This window comes from Sipha flava, unplaced genomic scaffold (assembly GCF_003268045.1).
Source record: "Sipha flava isolate LNK unplaced genomic scaffold, YSA_version1 40_pilon_pilon, whole genome shotgun sequence".
In the NCBI taxonomy this organism is placed as follows: Eukaryota; Metazoa; Arthropoda; class Insecta; order Hemiptera; family Aphididae; genus Sipha; species Sipha flava.
The window spans coordinates 92,696-112,239 of record NW_020273126.1 but is presented as its reverse complement, the minus strand read 5'-3'; the positions used below and the strand labels follow the sequence as shown (position 1 = coordinate 112,239).

The following is a 19,544-nucleotide window of genomic DNA, read 5'->3' as shown; positions in this document are numbered from 1 at the left end:
TCGGTCCTACGCCCGCATGGTTGTCAAATACTCAGGCATTAGGCGAATGGCAGGGGAGTGGGGTTAACGCCCAGGTGCTTTTGCGTGAGTAGTCGTGTCAAGGGGGTTCTTTCGTACACACATACAAAAACAATAATAATTAATAATTTCGACGCTTGCCACGAATATAAAAAAATAAAAATAAAACTATCCTATTTACCTCCGAACCGTGTGGCCCTCTATTATAGTTTTTTTTTCGGATTCAGCTGAGGAATGCCGACATCCGCGAAATCCTTCATCAGCTGTGCCGTACCCCGCGCACCCTCCCGACGTATAGTGTATAGTCGTCGGTGCTTGTTTATCGCGATATTTGCATAATGCTTGCCGATGGGACGTCACCCCCAAGGGTACTACTACCCTTGAACCTCGTCCGTTCTCTGTGTTAAATAATCAAATTCGATTTAATCCTTCCTGGGCGAGAAGATAACTACAATCGATACATATAAATACATTATGATACAGTACACATAAAATATGTACTATATACGTTTACTGTAGTAGAATATGCACTTGTGCTATACATTTATACTTGTTATGTTGTGCTACAAATATTACGAGCACTTTGTGTTTAAATAATACATAAATTGACTATGTTTAATATTTACCGGCGTGAATACACATGTTATTAAACTTTAATAGGTATTCTAATATATTACACTGATTTTGAAAGTTTTGCAATTTAATCAACCGAGACTTATACATTTTTTTTAAATATATTCATCATTTCGGAATTATTACAAAATGAAAACATTTCAACGATTCCTCTATCATTCTTTCACCCGCTTATAGAGATAAATATATTGGTATAATTATTTAAATCTAAATCTTTGAACCAAAATCAAAACTGTAAGGTTTCAAAATGCATTGTTCTTGTTATACAAATATACAAGTAATTAGTTCAACAAATTAAATTTATTGGAACAGTAAAAAATATACATAATTTTTATATTTTACGTCTATGTGTTCAATACAATTTATACGGACTCTAAATCCGTTCATATAGATATAGTACAAATTTGTCATACTCGTACACTCTACCAATAAATATGAAATTGTAGATATTGTTATTATTATAAAGTGACTGTTTATAATTAAATATTAAATTTAAACTGCTTAAAAAGACTTTTAATTTGAATGTATTCCGTAAAAAATAAATACAAAAATAAATCTAGATACAAATTTTGTAATAACTTTTTATTAAGAAACTAAAATAAAGTTCTTTATTTTATCACAACTAAAACTTTTATTCTTATTGGTTTATCAAAAAAAAAAAAAATCTGTGTGTCTGTGTGTGCAATGTTGTATTTAACTGATAAATAAAATTTAAATCAATTATTAAGAACAGTTTTATTTATTTATACGTCTTTTAAAACAATTTTTTTAATTTTTAAAACAAAATATGTTTTTGAATATATTAATCCACAAAAATAGAATATCGAACCAAGAGTTAACTAATTATGAATATTGAATTTCAGCTTATATTAGTTCAATTATACAACAACCGTTTGCATGTTTAATCCACTCTACTAATTTAAACATCAATAATACATTATTGGTTTGATATTCAATTGTATATAAATATTGAAATTTGTAATATATACTATGCTTCACGATATGAAATTAAAATTCACATTCAAAAATTAAAACAATTAAATTTTAAAAGATATTAAATTATAAAAAAAAAGAAGATCGAATTGTAATGGATTTGCAACATTTTTGTTTAGTAGCAATATAAAATGTAGTAAAAAAATTACCACAGCACAAAAATTTAACGAAGTAATGAATGCGACTTGTTTAAAAAAATGCTGTATACATATAGGTAGTAAAATTCTTTTTTGTTATTTAATTTTTCAGTATATTTATTTTAATAAAAACTACCAAATTATAAAATCGATTCATTATATTTAAATTCTTGCCGCTATTAATTTAATATCTACGTTTATATACACACAATTTATATAAAAATACCTAAATCAAATAGAATAATATTAAATTCTAATTTTAAATTGTTTTTCATTTTATTGTTTACGAATGGTTGTTAACAAAATTACGTAAAATTATAGGCGGATAGTTTTTTATTTTATCAAAACTAAAAATAATTATATATAACAATAATTTCATCTACATGTGCATTCCGGAGATTTCGATTTTTTTTCCTTTAGTTAAAATTGTAAAAAAATTCTTCAGCAATGAATAGTGAAACAAATATATATATATATATATATTAAGTAAAACGACTCCGTTTTTAAATAACGTGTTTACATCTCATTTTGAAAATATGCTAGATATTTCGGTATTTTATTTTACCTACCTTGTCGTTAATTGTCCACTTATCTGCTACGTGTGTGGTTGCCATTAAGCCACTAATAAAATCATTACTTGTTCTAAAAAAAAAAAAAATAAAAAAAAATAAAAAAAAAAGCAAAATTCATATCGAAATCGCTAAATATTTTTTTAAATATTGACAGTTTCTTCAACGAAAATTCTTCATCTATATTCATTAGACCGCACACCACGATCATCAATATTGACCACTGGAGATCGATCATTAAAAAAAAAAAAATTTAAATCATTGTGCGGTCTATGTGCATTCGTTATTAGAGTTCAAATTTCCGAGAAATAATTTTGAAAACAACATAGAAATTGAAACCTGTAGACTTTTACGAGGAAACGTTTATTAAAACTGTTTTTGGCGATATCTAGAACTTTCAGAAACTAACAACACAAGACTAAAGTATCATATGTTTCATAGTTGGTAAATTTGTACAGGTGCACACATTACTGATAATTTTAAAAATAAAACTTTGACAATTTAATTTTAAAATGTTTTAAAAATAGAATATCTATATTTCTATGTACATAATCTACTATATTAGTTTTCAACATATTACAAACAAATATCTAAGCTCTTTTAAAATGTAAATTACCATGTGTAGATTATATATTTTGTATTTATATACATGTATTTTTTTTTATATTGAAATAACCTTTATATAATTATTTATATAAATCATTATATATTTTATATGTATACAAATTCGTATTTTACATTATACCACGATAAGTATCTTAACAAAGCAATACATCAAAGTTTGGTTTGAAAAAAAATGTGATAATTAAAAAAAAGAGGTTTGTAACGTACATATTTGAATGCTATTAAATCAAAACGACCATTTATACATGTTATATTACTGAAGAAAATTTTGCTTGTTAAAATAATAAACTTAATTCTAAAATTTAATACGTAAAATTTATAAAAAATTTACATAGTAATATCGGCATAAAAAATGCAATAGGGCCAGAAAACCCCGTTTTTATGGTTAATTATTTTTGAACACCATTTTCTTTGTATTGTATAATTTACCATAGTTGTGAAATATTTGAATGACATTTATTGAAAATGTTATATACTCATCATTTCAATGTCATTTCAAGTCTTTAGAACTTATGTTGGAATGATTCAATTGGATTTCATTATATACAGTACAGTCACGTCATCAAAATTTGATTGGCATACCAACACTGAATTCCAGTTAAAAACGAAATTTGAAATCTGGTACAGTTAAAAGATTTTTTAACAGCATCCAACATTTAAAAAAAAAGACCTTAAATAAATAGACAGAGAGACAAAAGTACAGATAAATAAAAAAATCAAATACACACTTACGATTATTTTAAAATAAAAAAACTTTATTCTAACCGCGACACAGATAATAGTGAATATAGTGAAGAATGACCATTTATACACTGGATTGTAGTACAGTATTCCCAATCTGTTTTTCCCGATCAATTTTTTCCAATTAATTTTTCCCAATTTTTACTATTCCCGAATCTAATATGCCCTATCCATTTTTTCCAATTTCAATATTTACCATAAAAACATTTTCCCGGAATATATTTTTACAAGTTTAATATTTTTAATTATGGCCGAAATTATAAATTCTAATGGAAGAGGAAAGCTTCTTCATGTTGATGGATATCTCTACTATAAACATTTGGAAAACAAAGGTCGATTTTATTGATGTTGTTGTAAAAAAAGTGAATACTCTACTTGAGCTATAACGAGTAATTCTGGACAAAATATACTAATCCATAAAGGCCCTCAAAGTTCTATACATGACCACACACCGAATTTAGAAGAAGTTTATGCCTTAAAAGTTATGACAGATGTAAAAAGAAAAGCAAGTGAATATTCTGAAGCATCCCTTGCACATATCTTGAGAACAGAATAGCAACAATTACCAACTAGAATTTTAGCAGAACTTCCTGAGCGTCAAAATATAAAAAAGGCAATAACACGACAACGTGTAAACAATATACCGTCGAACCCTCGAAATATGAACGAACTGCATAAATTACCAATTCAGTTTAAACAAACTATAGCAGGAGAGCAATTTTTGTTATACGATTCATTTGACGATATTGATTATCAGTTAACATGTGGAAGAATAATAATTTTTGCAATGAAAGAAAATTTGAGAATTTTAATAAATAGCCCTACTTGGTTTGTTGACAGAACATTTAAGTTGTTTCAACGATATTTTTTCAATTATTTACCATACTAGGACCTACCACACAGACAACAAATGGAACCGATCAAGTTATTGGACTTCCGTTGGTATACGCGTTACTAGAGTCAAAAGAAGGAGCAGCGTATTCATAAGTATATGAAGGTTATACTTTCAGAGGCACAAAAATTTTGAATAAATATTGTAAAACCACAATTTGTGATGACTGATTTTGAACAATCAATTATAAATGCAACGATTAAAATAATTGGAGTTGAAATACACACTTGTTTATTTCATCTTTGTCAAAGTCTTTATCGTCATATACAGGCAGAAGGGTTACAAAGTCAATATAATGATCCAGAAAATCGTACCTAACATAAAGATCACAGCTCAGATGACCGGTGCTTTAGCATTTGTGCCGCCTGAAAAAGTTGTCGAAACATTTGATGTTTTATTAGAACAAGTACCAGACGAGTATATGCCAATTGCAGAATATTTTGAGGTAAATTATTTTTTTAATATAAATAATATAATATTCAAATTTTAAATTTTAAGTATAATTTAAATATTTAATGTAGATAAATTACATCCGTGGGAGGCAAGCCAGAGGTCAGAGGAAAGAAACTGAACCCAGATTCCCCCCAAAACTATGGAACCAGTACCATAGAGTACTCCAACGATTGGCAAGAACAAATAATTTGTCAGAAGGCTAGCATTATCGGTTCCAAGTGGTTGTTGGATGACAACATCCTAGCGTATACACATTTTTTAATGAACTTGGAAAAGAACAAGCTGACACTGAGTGCATGTTACGACAACTGAATCTTGGACAAAAAATAAGGAAATTTCGTAATAAGGTCCAACTAAAAATAGAGGAACGAATTTATAATATTGTTTCTAAATATGACGAATTTGTTAATAACAATGATATTATTGCATACCTCACGGCCATTGGTCATAATTTAAAATTTTAGTACTCTTATTTAGATAACGCAACGAGAAGGGAAAACCTATATGGACCAGAGCCAATGGTAAGTGAAGTGACTAGGGAAGAAGTCAATGAAGCAATAAAAGACCTAAAAAATTGGAAGTCACCTGGATCGGACGAAATACCAGCTGAACTCATTAAATATGGTGGAAAAGAGATGCAAAACCTCCTTTTTAGGATTTGCCAGAAGATCTGAAAAGATGAGAGCATGCCAAAAAGCTGGAATGAAGCCATAATTATTCCGATTTACAAAAAAGGTGACAAGTCAATTTGTGAAAACTATAGAGGAATATCAGTGCTTAACTCAGCTTACAAAGTGTTTGCGAGAATACTATTAAAACGGCTAACACCGTACCCAGAAGAAAACTTAGGCAGATACCAGTGCGAATTCCGAAAAGGGAAATCAACAATACAACAACTCACTATCATAGGCCAATTAATAGAAAAAATATATGAATTCCGCCAAAACATCTGGCAGCTATTTGTTGATTTCAAAAAGGCCTACGATAGTATACATCGACAAAGTCTCTACAACATAATGGAGGAGTTCGGGATCCCACAAAAATTAGTGACGTTAACAAAAATGTGCATGGAAAATACACAGTACAAAATAAGGGTTGAATCTATGGTGTCAGAAGCCTTTGAAGTAAGAACTGGATTGAAACAGGGAGATTCATTATCACCTTCCAGAATAAATTCTTAAAATCAAAATTATTTTCAAAAAAGACTAAAACCAGACTATATACAGCAATAATAAGACCGACGCTCACCTATGGCTGTGAAGCATGGACTACTACCAGCACAACCGAAAGAAGACTTAGGACCTTTGAAAACAGAATTTGGAGGACAATTTGTGGATCAGTTTATAATAGCGTCAATTTAACCTGGAGAAGAAAATACATCAAAGAACTACAAGACGAATTGGGAATTGCATCAGTTATCAGCTTTATAAGAGGGCAAAGGATCCAATGGTTAGGACACGCGATGCGGAGAAGTGAGGATGATATAAGTAGAACAATCCTAAACTGGAAACCAATGGGAAAGAGACCGCGAGGAAGACCCAAGAAAAGGTGGTTGGATGTTGTGGAAGAAGATCTTGAAAGATTGGGAGTACAAGAGTGGAGGGAAGTAGTACAGGACCATGAAAAATGGAGAGATATTGTGATGGCGGTCAAAACTTTTAGAGAGTACTAAGTGCCAGAGGAAGAAGAAGAAGTACTCTTATTTATTTATAGTCATTTTGTTTTACTTTTACATTTTAAAATTGACAATAAATCATTTCTGTTTTATATTGGGGGAATATAATTTTTAAAAAAATAAATAACTTTTTGAAAAAATAATATTGTGAAAAGGAATTTTTGGGAAAAATCATATTGTGAAAAAGAACTTTTGGGAAAAATGGTATTGAGAAAAAGAACTTTTAGGAAAAAAAAATGTGATAAACAGATTGGAAATAGTGTCTCCCTACCATACACTGAACAAAGGTATCTGAGAAATATTGAAAAAATTAAATAACACTGATGATTGGACATCTAAATAAATCATTACGGCTAAAAGATTTTGCTATGGACAGGCTTTTTTAAACATGCAGGCTTCTGTAAAAAGAAGATATAAAAATATTACAAAATAATATAAATATTACGTTTTTACTGTAAAACTACCAACATGAAATTATTTACCACGTACTCGTATTATTGCCAAAAGTGCACTATTATATAGGGTATATCTCATATAGTATGTAACCTACGTTAGGCATTTATTTTTTATTAGGATGGACATACTTTATTCACAAAATTATATATTTCTATATCTTCAATAATTGTAATTCCTAGTTAAGGACATAATATTATTTAAGGATGAAATCAGTTATATCTTCCACTGTTCAGTACTTCAGTAGTTCTGACACTTCATTTATTCGAATACCATGCTTATGTTTCTCTCCGATACATTTCACTATATTGTATTGTTTTGTTATACTAGTCGTTTGCGTAAACTAAATGCACCTGATATTTTGTAATTGACAAATAATTGTCGGTTTAGAAAATTTAGACAATATATCCACCTAATACCTACATATTATAGATACCCTGTACATAATAAATGTTATTTAATACATTTTTAGCATAAAAAATATTAAAAAACATATTAATATTTTTCGATTAAGTATCTCGGAAGCTTTATTATGCAAGATGCATTGTTTTATATTATTTTATATTATCTCCCGTATAAAAATACATAAACACATTTTCAGGTACATGTTGTTTTTAAGCCCATAATAAATTGATAATTGAAAAATATCAATAAACAAACCGTTCAAAATGTATAATAAACCATTAAATATATGGTTATCTCATTTTAGCAATATTTTGTAGGTATACAACACTTAAGAGAACATTTTAAATCGATTGACCTGAGTTCACTCGATGAACTATTTATACCATCAGTTGGTAAAGTTATTCATAATAATCTAGTATGAATCACATATATTTAAACCCATGAAATATTTTTTGCATAGGAACTTGAATACATTTTTTTAAATATTATGAAAAAAATACATTTTTATACAGGAAATTGTTATAAGTGCAATATGGTTGAATTCTCACAGCATATATAAAAACGTTGCTGGTCCTAGATGGATATGTGGTAATTATACAATATTTTGCGAACATATACACAGTTATTACGAAAGTGAAAATATTCCAAACTTCAATTCCAGCATCCTGAGTAAATTTAATTACTCTAATTTTGAAACAACACGAATTACTGAAAAATATGAGACGAAAGTAAATACAATTTTAAAAAGCATCTGCGCATAGGATGAAAAATCAAATTCAATGTACTGAACGTATACCTATAGGTACAACGGAGAAGGTGAACTAATTTCGCCGAATCGTGGAGATGGTACTGAAATTGCAATGTCCGGTAAAACAGGCCATTATATTATGCAATTAAAATGAAACATTATACAATAACAGCGTAGTATATTCCAAGTACGCACATGGTCACCTTGTATCCTAGAACCATAATATTGGTATGAGTATTATTGTTCATATTAAGATAATACACATGAAAATTATAAAAAAATTGTTCGTCGACAATAAAACTATTACAAGTGTAAAATCACCTCACACTATGCGGAGGAAAGGAAAATTGACGGGATGAAAAAATACCAAGAATAATCCCAAATACATATATATATATATGTAGATATTGTACATATTTGCGATTTTTTTTTCAAACCTGAACCCCTCCATCATGCGCACAAAGGCGCGTGCGTCCGAGTGAACGTGATTAAACGGCCAAGGAGCAAAAGTGCGCTTATCCCAGGGAATAGGTCGTAAAAACCAATAGGTATACGTACATACGTACACATATATACTATTACATGCATACGCATATAATGTGTGACATATCTACAGAGGAGGGTAAAAGGAAAAACGGTGTCGGTGGTGGCAGCAGTAAAGGGGATGTGGAAGCAACAGGGATTATTGTTAAACCTTATACACATGTATGTGCGGGGACACGTATATATTGTGGAACGTTTGACCGAGGGTGGCACGTGTATACATACATATACATATTCAAGTAAATATATATATATATATATATTTATATATGAATATATACGCATATACTTATGTATGTTTATATAAATGTATACATGTTCATATACCATAATGTATTTATGTACAGTGTGCACTCATTATGCTGCCGCGTTCGACCGTATAATGGAAAACGTTCGGTTGGCGACTTATTTTTTATACACACACACACACATAATTCTTACGCACGTGAGTCACGTTAAAGCGATGTAATTGTAGTGAAAATGCATTGCACGCGTGCATGGAAATATGCATTGTACCGTCACGTGGTCTTCGTGCAACTAAAAGAAACGCGTTTTATATTTATTTATTAAAAAAAAAATATATATTTTTATATACGTGTGTTTATTTTTGTTTATTTTTCATGGCATTATTTTGTCATTGTCTTCACCCAGTATAAATGAAACGTTTAGGAGGACATGATCATATTCGTTTACTATTTCCATCACTATCTATACTTAGATAAATCAAAATCATGTTGTCTGGGTTACCAAAATAATATTGCGGTAATCAAAAACTAAATTACCAAATATTAAAATTAGAATGTTCTCGAGATAATTTCATACTTATAAAATATTATCTAACAGAGGTGTTCCAACACGATATCACGTATATACATATAAGCATACATAATAGACGTGCACAAACCTGTATTTTAGGGGTGCCTACAATGCTTTTGAGTTTTATCTTAACAAAACATATAAGTATATTTAACAAATTATAGTGCATAAATAATTAAATAAACATAATTTTAATTTTATATCTAACATAATAATATATTAGTCCAAATTAATATGATTTCTTCGAATCTCATATATTTTTCTCAGTTAGTTTCAATTATTTAGGAATTGTGATTTTGTAGTCAATTTTAGCTGTTATATTATCATAAAAAGTTTTTACACGAATAATTGGGATATTTTATTTAATTTTATTTTTTCTATTACAAAACATCATTCAAGAGCGTATTTGAGGGACATTTGCCCTCCCAATGGCTCGTATTTTTTTTGAATATAATACATTAATTTATTTAAAAAATGAAATATATAAATAATTAAGAATATAAATTACTAGTCTATCATTATAATATGTTATCATTATAACAGAAACATGAGCTGTAGGTAATGAACTGTAAATTATTTTTAAGTTTGTATTGAAGAAAAATTAGTTTCACCCCCCCCCCCTCCCCATGGCCGCAACTCATATACGCCCTTTTATTTTTTACAATATATTTTAGAATAACTATTATTTTATTTGAGCAACATTAGTTGAAATACAGGCTTTACTCATAGACTTAAATAGTAGACCTCCATTTACGACATTTCGGGACTAATCTACCACTCTCGGCATCCCCCGTGCGAACGCCTATACATACATATAAAACAAATAATACAAACAGTAGGTACATTAAAATATGCAGTATGGTATAACGTGTAAGATACTATAGCCTCTCTGTCGAATGATATTTTACAAAAATAATTCGATATTATCTCGGACGTATTTTAACATACATATTTTTAGACTGGATACATTTGTTTTCCCAACCGATTTACTTCTAAGCATGGACGGATCCAGCATCTATTTACAGTTGGGAGACTTAAGAGAAATTGCATAATAAAGCTGATCATAGGCATATGTATGGGTATCTTGGGGGGGCTTAGATCCCCAAAAATAATGTAACAATATTTTACTAAAACTGTCAACATTTATTTTTATGATCTATTGTTTAGTTCTTCTAAATATACTTTATTTTTACCAATATTTTTTTCCAACGGGAATGGCACTTTCCCCCAGTACTCCTCTAGATACGTCCATACTCCTAAGGTGATAGGGATGGTGAAGGCAACGTTTGTATTATTACGATATTGGTATTTCTCAAAAGTTCATTTAGCCGTCTAAAATATTCACATGCTCATGATTTTCACAAAAACCGTTCCATAGGTAGGTTCATGATGACAACAAAAAAGAAACGTAGTACACTACTTGATATTTTCTATTTTTTTGCTGTTCGGAAAATACATTGAATCATAAAAATAAGTCTTAACTAACAGTAACTCCCAAATATATATATATATATAAATATATAATACCATGTTTTTTCTTCTCATCTAACATTTTATAGTAGTTGTCTAAATATTGTACGAAATACATGTAATAAATAACGTACAGCGGCATCGCGTGCTCTTAATAATTTATGACGAACAAGGCCGAGTCTCGCCCGTTGACCGAACGACGACTTGCTGCTGCGGTGTACTATATATGTATTATTTATTCACAAGATAACGGTACATTGTTAGTCGGCAGATGTTGGGCAGGTATACACATACCTGTTTATACGGAACACACAGAGATCGGCTGCGAGCCTATCGGGTCTCTTGACTACAGTTTTCCTGCCCAGTACGCGGGATTTAACCTAAAACCGACCCATCCCTCAGTAAGTCGTGACTACGCGTTATTGGATGCCAGACATTAGTCTTGCTATATTTATGACACACGTGCAAGCAACACTTTGAAACAATAATGTATTAACGGTGAATAGTGCACGATAATACAACGTGGTTAAGTGCGACGATAGCTGGTAATGTACGCGTCAACTGCTAGTATACAATGTATATACAGTGTACCACAGGATGATTCGACAAATGGAATAACTTTCATCCTGTTTATTATTTTTAAATTTTTTTTTTATATACTATAATACTTAAATCCTGCTGTACAACAAAATTATGTTAAAAGATTTTTTGGATATTTAAAGTGACAACAACAAGAAATACGTGATATCAAGGACAGTTCAACGCCAAGAAACGATAACATTCAAAGTAGAAAACCAGTATATATACCGTGGGACGAGAAAACAAGAGACAGTTAGATTCACTCACATGCTAGGAACAAAAATACTCACCAGAGATTCCGTGTTTACCACGACCACTACAATCATTTCGACCACCACATTACTCAATGAAGTAGCCGCCATGACGCACGTGGGCTTACCCAGATTTTAGGTAAGTTCTCCTCGACAGTAGTTCATTCACGCAGAGACCGTGTTTAACGCATCTGTGTCCGTTCTGTTCTGTCGCGGGTAAACCATATGCTGGCAGCCCTCAACGAGGACCAAATTCGAGTCGTAGTGGATCTCTAGGCCCGCACCTTACACTGTAGTGTTGGTGAGTTGCGGCCCGATCCCTAAATAACGTACGAATTGCGGCCCGTGTTTATAAAACAGACGTACGAGTTGCGACCACATTTTACATTTTATTTATCACTTCATATCAGCCTATCAGCGTTACCCAGAAGACACCACGAGGAGGTTGGCTGAGTCGTCTCCCAAAAATTTGTTGTTTTTTTTATTTATGTAAAAATGGCAAAATGAATGGTAATTTATGGTAAAATGAATTTTAATATATATGTAAAATATGTAAAAATATATATATTTATTGGTTGGGCAAAAACTTAAAACTTAATGATTTGACGAAATCAAACTGCTCTATTTCTTTCTGTGCTAGCTTTGTCATCTGTTGTCTTATAAATGCTTCTTTTTCACATATTTTCTTCGTTTTTATTCCATTGCTTCTATATTTGATATACGTTTCTGATTGAATTTCTACTAACACATCAATAAAATTATAGATGTTAGGATGACTAACAGACTAACACTGTAATATTTTTCGTTTGAACTATTGACGTTATGGTATCTACTTTAGATAAGATACTGCCGATACTGCCGGCACAAAATTGAAAATAAATAAATTTCCCGGGCTGCAATTAACTTAGTGATAAAATATGACCGGGCCGCAATTCATCGGTCTTCAACACGTAAATAACATGTCGGGCCGCAACTCACCTATAGCCGGCCCATCGAAGTCGTATGACACCGTCCCACCGTCCGCGCCCACCTCATCAAGGATCACGCTGCGTCTCAGTTGACGCGCCTGCGCATCGCACAAGTTGGTAGTTAGCCTAGTTATTTAATTGATAGCATCCCATCTCAGCTACTCCAAGACATGATGGACATGTACCTGGAGGATATGAGCGACTTCGCTTCGGAGGCGTTTCGACGCACCAATTACCGCCCGCTGTTAAGCCCGATCAAGTGTGGGAAACCATAGTCGGCCCAGAAGTCGACGCCATCCGACCGACCCATTCCATCAAACCCGCTGCCGTTTTTCCCACTCAACCACCTCCATCGCCCACGCGAGAAATCGCAAGTTTGATCACACCCAGAAACACGTACGATGTTGACTTTAGGTTCCGCGTCATCGAGAGCTCTTTGCTGACCATCAGCCCTCAGCTTATGCCCCTCAGTGCAAGCCAGTCACGGGTAAGCCAAGACCACAACGACCAATGTTCGCGCGAGGTACGTCCTCGTACACCATCGCGCGCGCACTAAGTCGTGCTTCGTTAATCCGCGCCCAATCACCGCCAGAAGTTCGTGGTATTATTTGCACCAGAGGTATAGCGTAGACACGGAATAGTGCCGACAACCGTTCACTTTCAAATCTGCGAGCCAAAAAAAAATGAAATCCACGGTGATGTTCGCACAACACCACGCGGCACGCGACATTCACCGACTCTTCGTCCTCAACACCCACACTGAACGTCAATTCCTAATTGACTCCGACGCGGAAATGTTGGTGATTCCGCCGGGCAACAACACAGCACGATTGTTGGACGCCATATTGACGACTGTGAATGATACCCCGAATCAAAACCTATAATTCAAAACAACTTCAAATCGACCTCGGGTTTAAAGATTCAAACATATTTTCACATCGACTTTCAGGATGGCTGACGTATCAGGACCTATCATAGAAGTCATATATTACTATGTGTCGGACACGTTTTTGTTTACTTCTTGAAGTTGGTAGTATGAACTAATGAACCTGCACCACTACCATTAGTTCACCTTTATCGGTCGCGCGTAATCACTACCGTGCACGCGGTGTCACATCGTTATTGTTTAACGAGACTTATCAAAGTGCGCTATTAAGCCCATGGTTTTTTTTTTGTTTTGTTTCGATATTACACATTCGCTGACATCAAATTATTAAGTACGCTCTTCATCGTCGTCTTTTGTTCATCGCCGAAAAAAAAACATAGTTGTACGGACGTTTTTTTTTTTATTCATATATATCGTCTTTCGATATTATATTGTAGTTGTACTCAATTGTATGATGTACTCATCGACGCGATTATACGCCACATATGTATATATATTGCTGTCCATTTTGCTATGTGCCTTCACCGCCACAAGTTGTCGTTCCTGAAATTCGTCACCACTTGTTGACCGATGTATTACGTTTCCTTGCACACGAAATCAACGTCAACCGAAACACGTGAAACGTATCTTTAATTAATTAACTTATATCTTGTTATTGTAATCTTTTTGAGTCAAATATCATACATGAACATTTGCATATTTACAAGCTGAATATTTGTGTCCCCCTAGCCCGTAGGTTTTTAAACATGTATATATTTATTAAAGTATTAAACACTACGCCTACTATATCTATTGCCTAGGACAACCACCTCGCCACTCGTTACCGGGATTTATCCTGAGCAAACATTATGGTTTGTTGATTGACATACGCAACAATCGCCTCGTCGACCTCACCAACCAGAAATCCGTAAAAGCTACTTTCGCCTCCAGCGCCGTAGCTAATTAGATTTTCACCGTCTCCCGACCAAGTGGACTTCACTCATACTCGACTTCTTGAAGTTACTCGAGAATCGCTAGTTTCGACCAAGTTCCTGCACGAACTTTACACGATTAAACCTTCTCTTTCCGCCAGACCACGACGACTGCTACCCGATCGATTCCGAAGGATTCGACTTCATACAACAGAAAAGCATTATATTAGGTGACTATCATCAAGTTCTTGGGCCAGCTCATTATTGCTCGTTGATAAAAAAATATGGTACATTGCAGGGTTTACCGACGTCTCACGCAGTTACGAAAATCGATCGATACCCGTTACTGCACCTGCAAGATTTCACCACGAATTTGACAAGAAAAAACATTTTTACGAAATTGAACCTCATACAAGTATATCATCAGATACCAATCGAATCGACTTACGCCCACAAAACTGCAGTTATGTCACCCAGGGCCGCATTAAGGGGGGGGGCACTGGGTACAACTGCCCCGGGTGCCAGTATTTTAGGGGCGCCAAAATTTTGTGGACAGAAATGTCTTTACTTATGAATTTTTAAAATTGTATACTTTAAATTATTTTTATAACAGTATTTTATAATATAATCTAGTATAATAGTATTGTATATAATATTATAGTATAATTATGCCGTTTGAAATTTATTATTTAAACAATCAATGTATTTATAGCAATATAGCTATCGCCTATCAGCGATCAATAATTATTAATATACCTAGTTCCCAAATTTGTTGTGATTATGTCAATATACATCAGTTATTTATAATAATACGGGCAATACCAATACGGCGTATTTTGCTATCGTGTGCGGCACTGCGGCGCGTCTATTTATTAAGGTGGGAACAGACTATTGTCACGTCACGTGAGCTCACGTGATATTACGTGTTATCACGTCACGGGAAAAAAGTGTAGGATATAGATTTAAACAGTATTTTAATGTATCAGCGCCACACTTATGTCACCTCACGCGTGTCACGTCATATTTCCTAGCTCACGCGTGATAGCACGTTTTGATTTTCTAACATCACACACATTTTCGACTCACGTGTCATCACGCATTTGAGTCTTTTTTTATAAAATATTAAAATTAAAATTTCATTTACCTACTTTAAATTATTTAATTTCAAAATGGATGAACTTTTAATCGAAAAAGTTCGTGAAATACTATATACAATAAAATATAAAATATTTATTTGCATAGTTTTATATAATTTTATTTTATTTATCCATGAAGTACATACTTAAATATGTTTAAAAAAAAAAACAACTTAATGATACTAAATTATTAGCAAGGTTTAAGTGACATAAATTCCAATATATCTTTGCGGAGGGATTCTTCTTCTTCTTGTCGTGTCCGATAGGGATCAAGCAATTACTAAACAATATTTTTTGAAAAAAAGCACTTAAACAAATATTCTTTTCTTCGCTCAAAATCTAAAAGGTTAATGAGGATCTACCTGACATATTTTCCGTGGGAGGAGCAATTTTTTTTTCACCTGGGCTTGGGGGGCGCCAATTTTTTTTTGCACCGGGGCGCAAAATGTCTAAATGCGGCACTGATGTCACCATTCAGACTTTTCAAGTTCCCTATCATGTGCTTTGGGTTATGCACGCTACTCAAACGTTCCAACGAGTGATTAACGACGTTTCACGCGGACTGAATTTCGTTTTCACGTCCATCGACGGCGTCTTGATCGCCTCTCGTAACGAAGACAAGCACGAAAGACATGTTGGTACAGTGCTCGAGCATTATCAAACACGGTATCGTGATTAACCCGGCCATAGGCGAATATTTGGTTACATCCGTGGGGGGGGGATTAACATTTTTGTCTAATCCATTAGCGTAAACAGACATTTTTAAACACTTCAACCTACTAACTAATGGCTAATACTACTTTATTCTGGTTGAGGTACCAAATATATACAGATAATAGGGACATAAAAATATAAAATATTGAATAACTACTCATTTTTTTTTATTTTAATTTTATAAATCTATTTCTTTATTTCCTTCATTTCCTACAAAATATGGTTTTCCCCATTAATGATATTCTATAAATATTCCAAACAACTCTCGCATACCGACAAAATAAAATAAAAATTATAAATATAAATTTTTAAAATACACAATTTATATTGTCGTCTTATGTGGTTTGATTACGTTCAGGAGGCTTAAGCCCCCCAATTCCACCACGCAATATCCACCTATGAACCCGGCCAAGTGCGTTATTGCGACCGACACCATGTCTTTTCTCGAACACATCATCGATGGTAAACGTGCCAACCAACACCGAACGTGTTGCCACTACACAACAAGTAGCCGTTACCAGCGATAAATAAACAATTGCATCGTTTTCTAGAGTTTTTGATTTTTTTTACCATAGATTTATCCCCAACGCCGCCGAGGTACAATCACCGCTATACGACTTGGTCGCCGAAATCAAGAAGCGGGATGGGCCGCTTCAATAATCAGACTCGAATCAAGCAAATTTTGAAAACTGCCGTGAAGTTCGTCAAGCGATTTATTTTTCTTTCATCCTTCTGATAGTCACATTAGTGGTTGAACGTCAAATCATCACACCAAAGTAGCTATTATCTTACTATCATTCATTATAAATTGATATTTATCATTATAACCCCAAGAAATTAACATAGGTACATAATGTATCAGTGGCGTATACAGAAAATATTATCGGGAGGGACTACTATGGACGTTACTATGGACGTTAAATTACCTCTGCTATCTAAGAATTACTAACAAGACACAGTAGGTATTTATCTACATTTCATTTATAGAATGTCTCAAAATAATTTGACAAAGTTTCATATTTTCTCTGGGTATTCAAAATAAAAAAAGAATATAAAAAAAAAAATAAAAATAATATTTCAGACCATGAGAACATGGTTATATCTGCCGTTGGACGCAAATTCTAAATAAGCATAAGCATAAAGCACCATTAAAATATATGTAATAAAATGAATAATTAGTAAACAAGGGGGTACACAAATATTCAGAGCGAACTAAAGACCTTTATTACCTTTTCCTATGCAGAAATATTATTTTGTACTTATGTTTAAAATATTTCCTTACTTCGTCTTGACGTGGTTGATTGATATCAAAGGTAGAGTTTAATGAAATAAATATTACTTTTATATTTTTCTTAAGATTTTGATAAATGCTTGATGGAGACGTACGACAGAACATTGTTTTTGGAGACTGCTCGAGAAGTGAGCAATGGAGTGTTTCTCTTGCCTTTTTATGTCTCCAATTGTTGTTGTTGTTGTTGTTGTGCGTTTCCATCATTATGTTTTTATTGATTCAATATAATACAATGCTACAAACTATTTATATTTTTAAATACACGTTATTCTTAAAATTAAATAATATTTTAATGTACAAAATCATTGATGTGAATAGAAATACAAATAATAAAAGAATTGAATACAAATAATAATATGTGTTCGTAACTACATTTTTTATTGATTTATCTTTTAATTTGTTTGTTATTATTTTTAATGGTGAATAACATGTGTTGTGTGTTTATAAACATATATTATTACATTGTAATGACCCAAAAGTACAAAAATAAAATAAGTAGGTAGGTAGGTATATATAGGTAGGTGTGTAATGCGAAATGGGTATGAATGGGTTATTACCTTCCTCCTTGTTTAAGGGAGGGCTCTCGGGGTTGAGAAGGTTCGAGAGCCGATCAGTGCAATTGTGCAGTCTGCCAAGCTAAATAAAACAGCACTTACCTGTTCGCCGTAGAACTTCTGATGTCGACGTGAGGTTGAACAAATGCAAAGTTTAATGGCACCAGAACTGGGTATTCTTCAACACTCGTACGAAGAACGCAAGTCGAACAGATTCAATATTTTTTTTTCTTTTATTTGAGTTAAACTTGAATGATTCAAAACAAATCGCGTATGTAAATATGCAAATCGTTGGTCGTTGATCTTATGATCGGTGCGCATGCACTGACGATCTAAGATAGAGGACTCTCTGTGTGTGTGTGTCCCTGTTATATAGGCACATGCGGCGGCATGAACCTTAGGCCTGTCCTTTTAATGTAGGGATGTCAATACTACTATTGTTCGACCCGTGTCGTTCGTGCGAGTATCGAAGATACCGTTATTTATTTGAAAGGGTTTAAAAATAACATACATATATATTGTATACATAATAAAATATTTGTGCCACTTTAACAATCGAATGATGCACATCATTACAACATATAACAAACGTTTAAAATAATTTTTAAGTTTTTTGAAACATTTCGGAGGAGCTGTAGCCCACTAACCCTCCCCCCTCCTATATACGCCACTGCAATTTATAAATAATCAATATAATCAAATAACCTTAAACATTTTAATTTGCTAATTCATAATCGAAATGAATTAAAAGTTTTTACGGGTGTGATTTTTACTTTTAAGTTAATTAGTATTTATAATATCACTTAAATTATTTGAATCACAATTTTTTTACATTCTAAGTTTTTTATTTTATTAATTATTTATTATTATTTCTATTTTATTTGGCTATATCGGATGGTATACTCATATAGTCATGGCCGAATTGACAGTCTTACATATTCGACATTAGCCATTCAATTTACAATGATGAAATATGATATATGCTCTAGTTGGGTCGTAGTATTTACTCAGCTAATATACATATTATATGTTTATTTATACATATCTTTAAAAAATTAATATAAAGCAAAAATTAAAAAAAAAT

The 19,544-nt window shown here is 32.5% G+C and overlaps 1 protein-coding gene and 1 pseudogene across 1 annotated transcript; both read left to right on the top strand.

Moving 5' to 3' along the window:
• Positions 1-4,769: 4,769 nt before the first annotated feature.
• On the top strand, positions 4,770-5,734 carry LOC112688821 (annotated as a pseudogene).
• Positions 5,735-5,746: 12 nt separating this feature from the next.
• LOC112688820 lies at positions 5,747-6,732 on the top strand. The gene is made up of 2 exons (XM_025562209.1): positions 5,747-6,184; positions 6,265-6,732. Exons 1-2 carry the CDS (start codon positions 5,747-5,749, stop codon positions 6,730-6,732), a joined length of 906 nt encoding a protein of 301 aa, XP_025417994.1.
• The last annotated feature ends 12,812 nt before the right edge of the window (positions 6,733-19,544 follow it).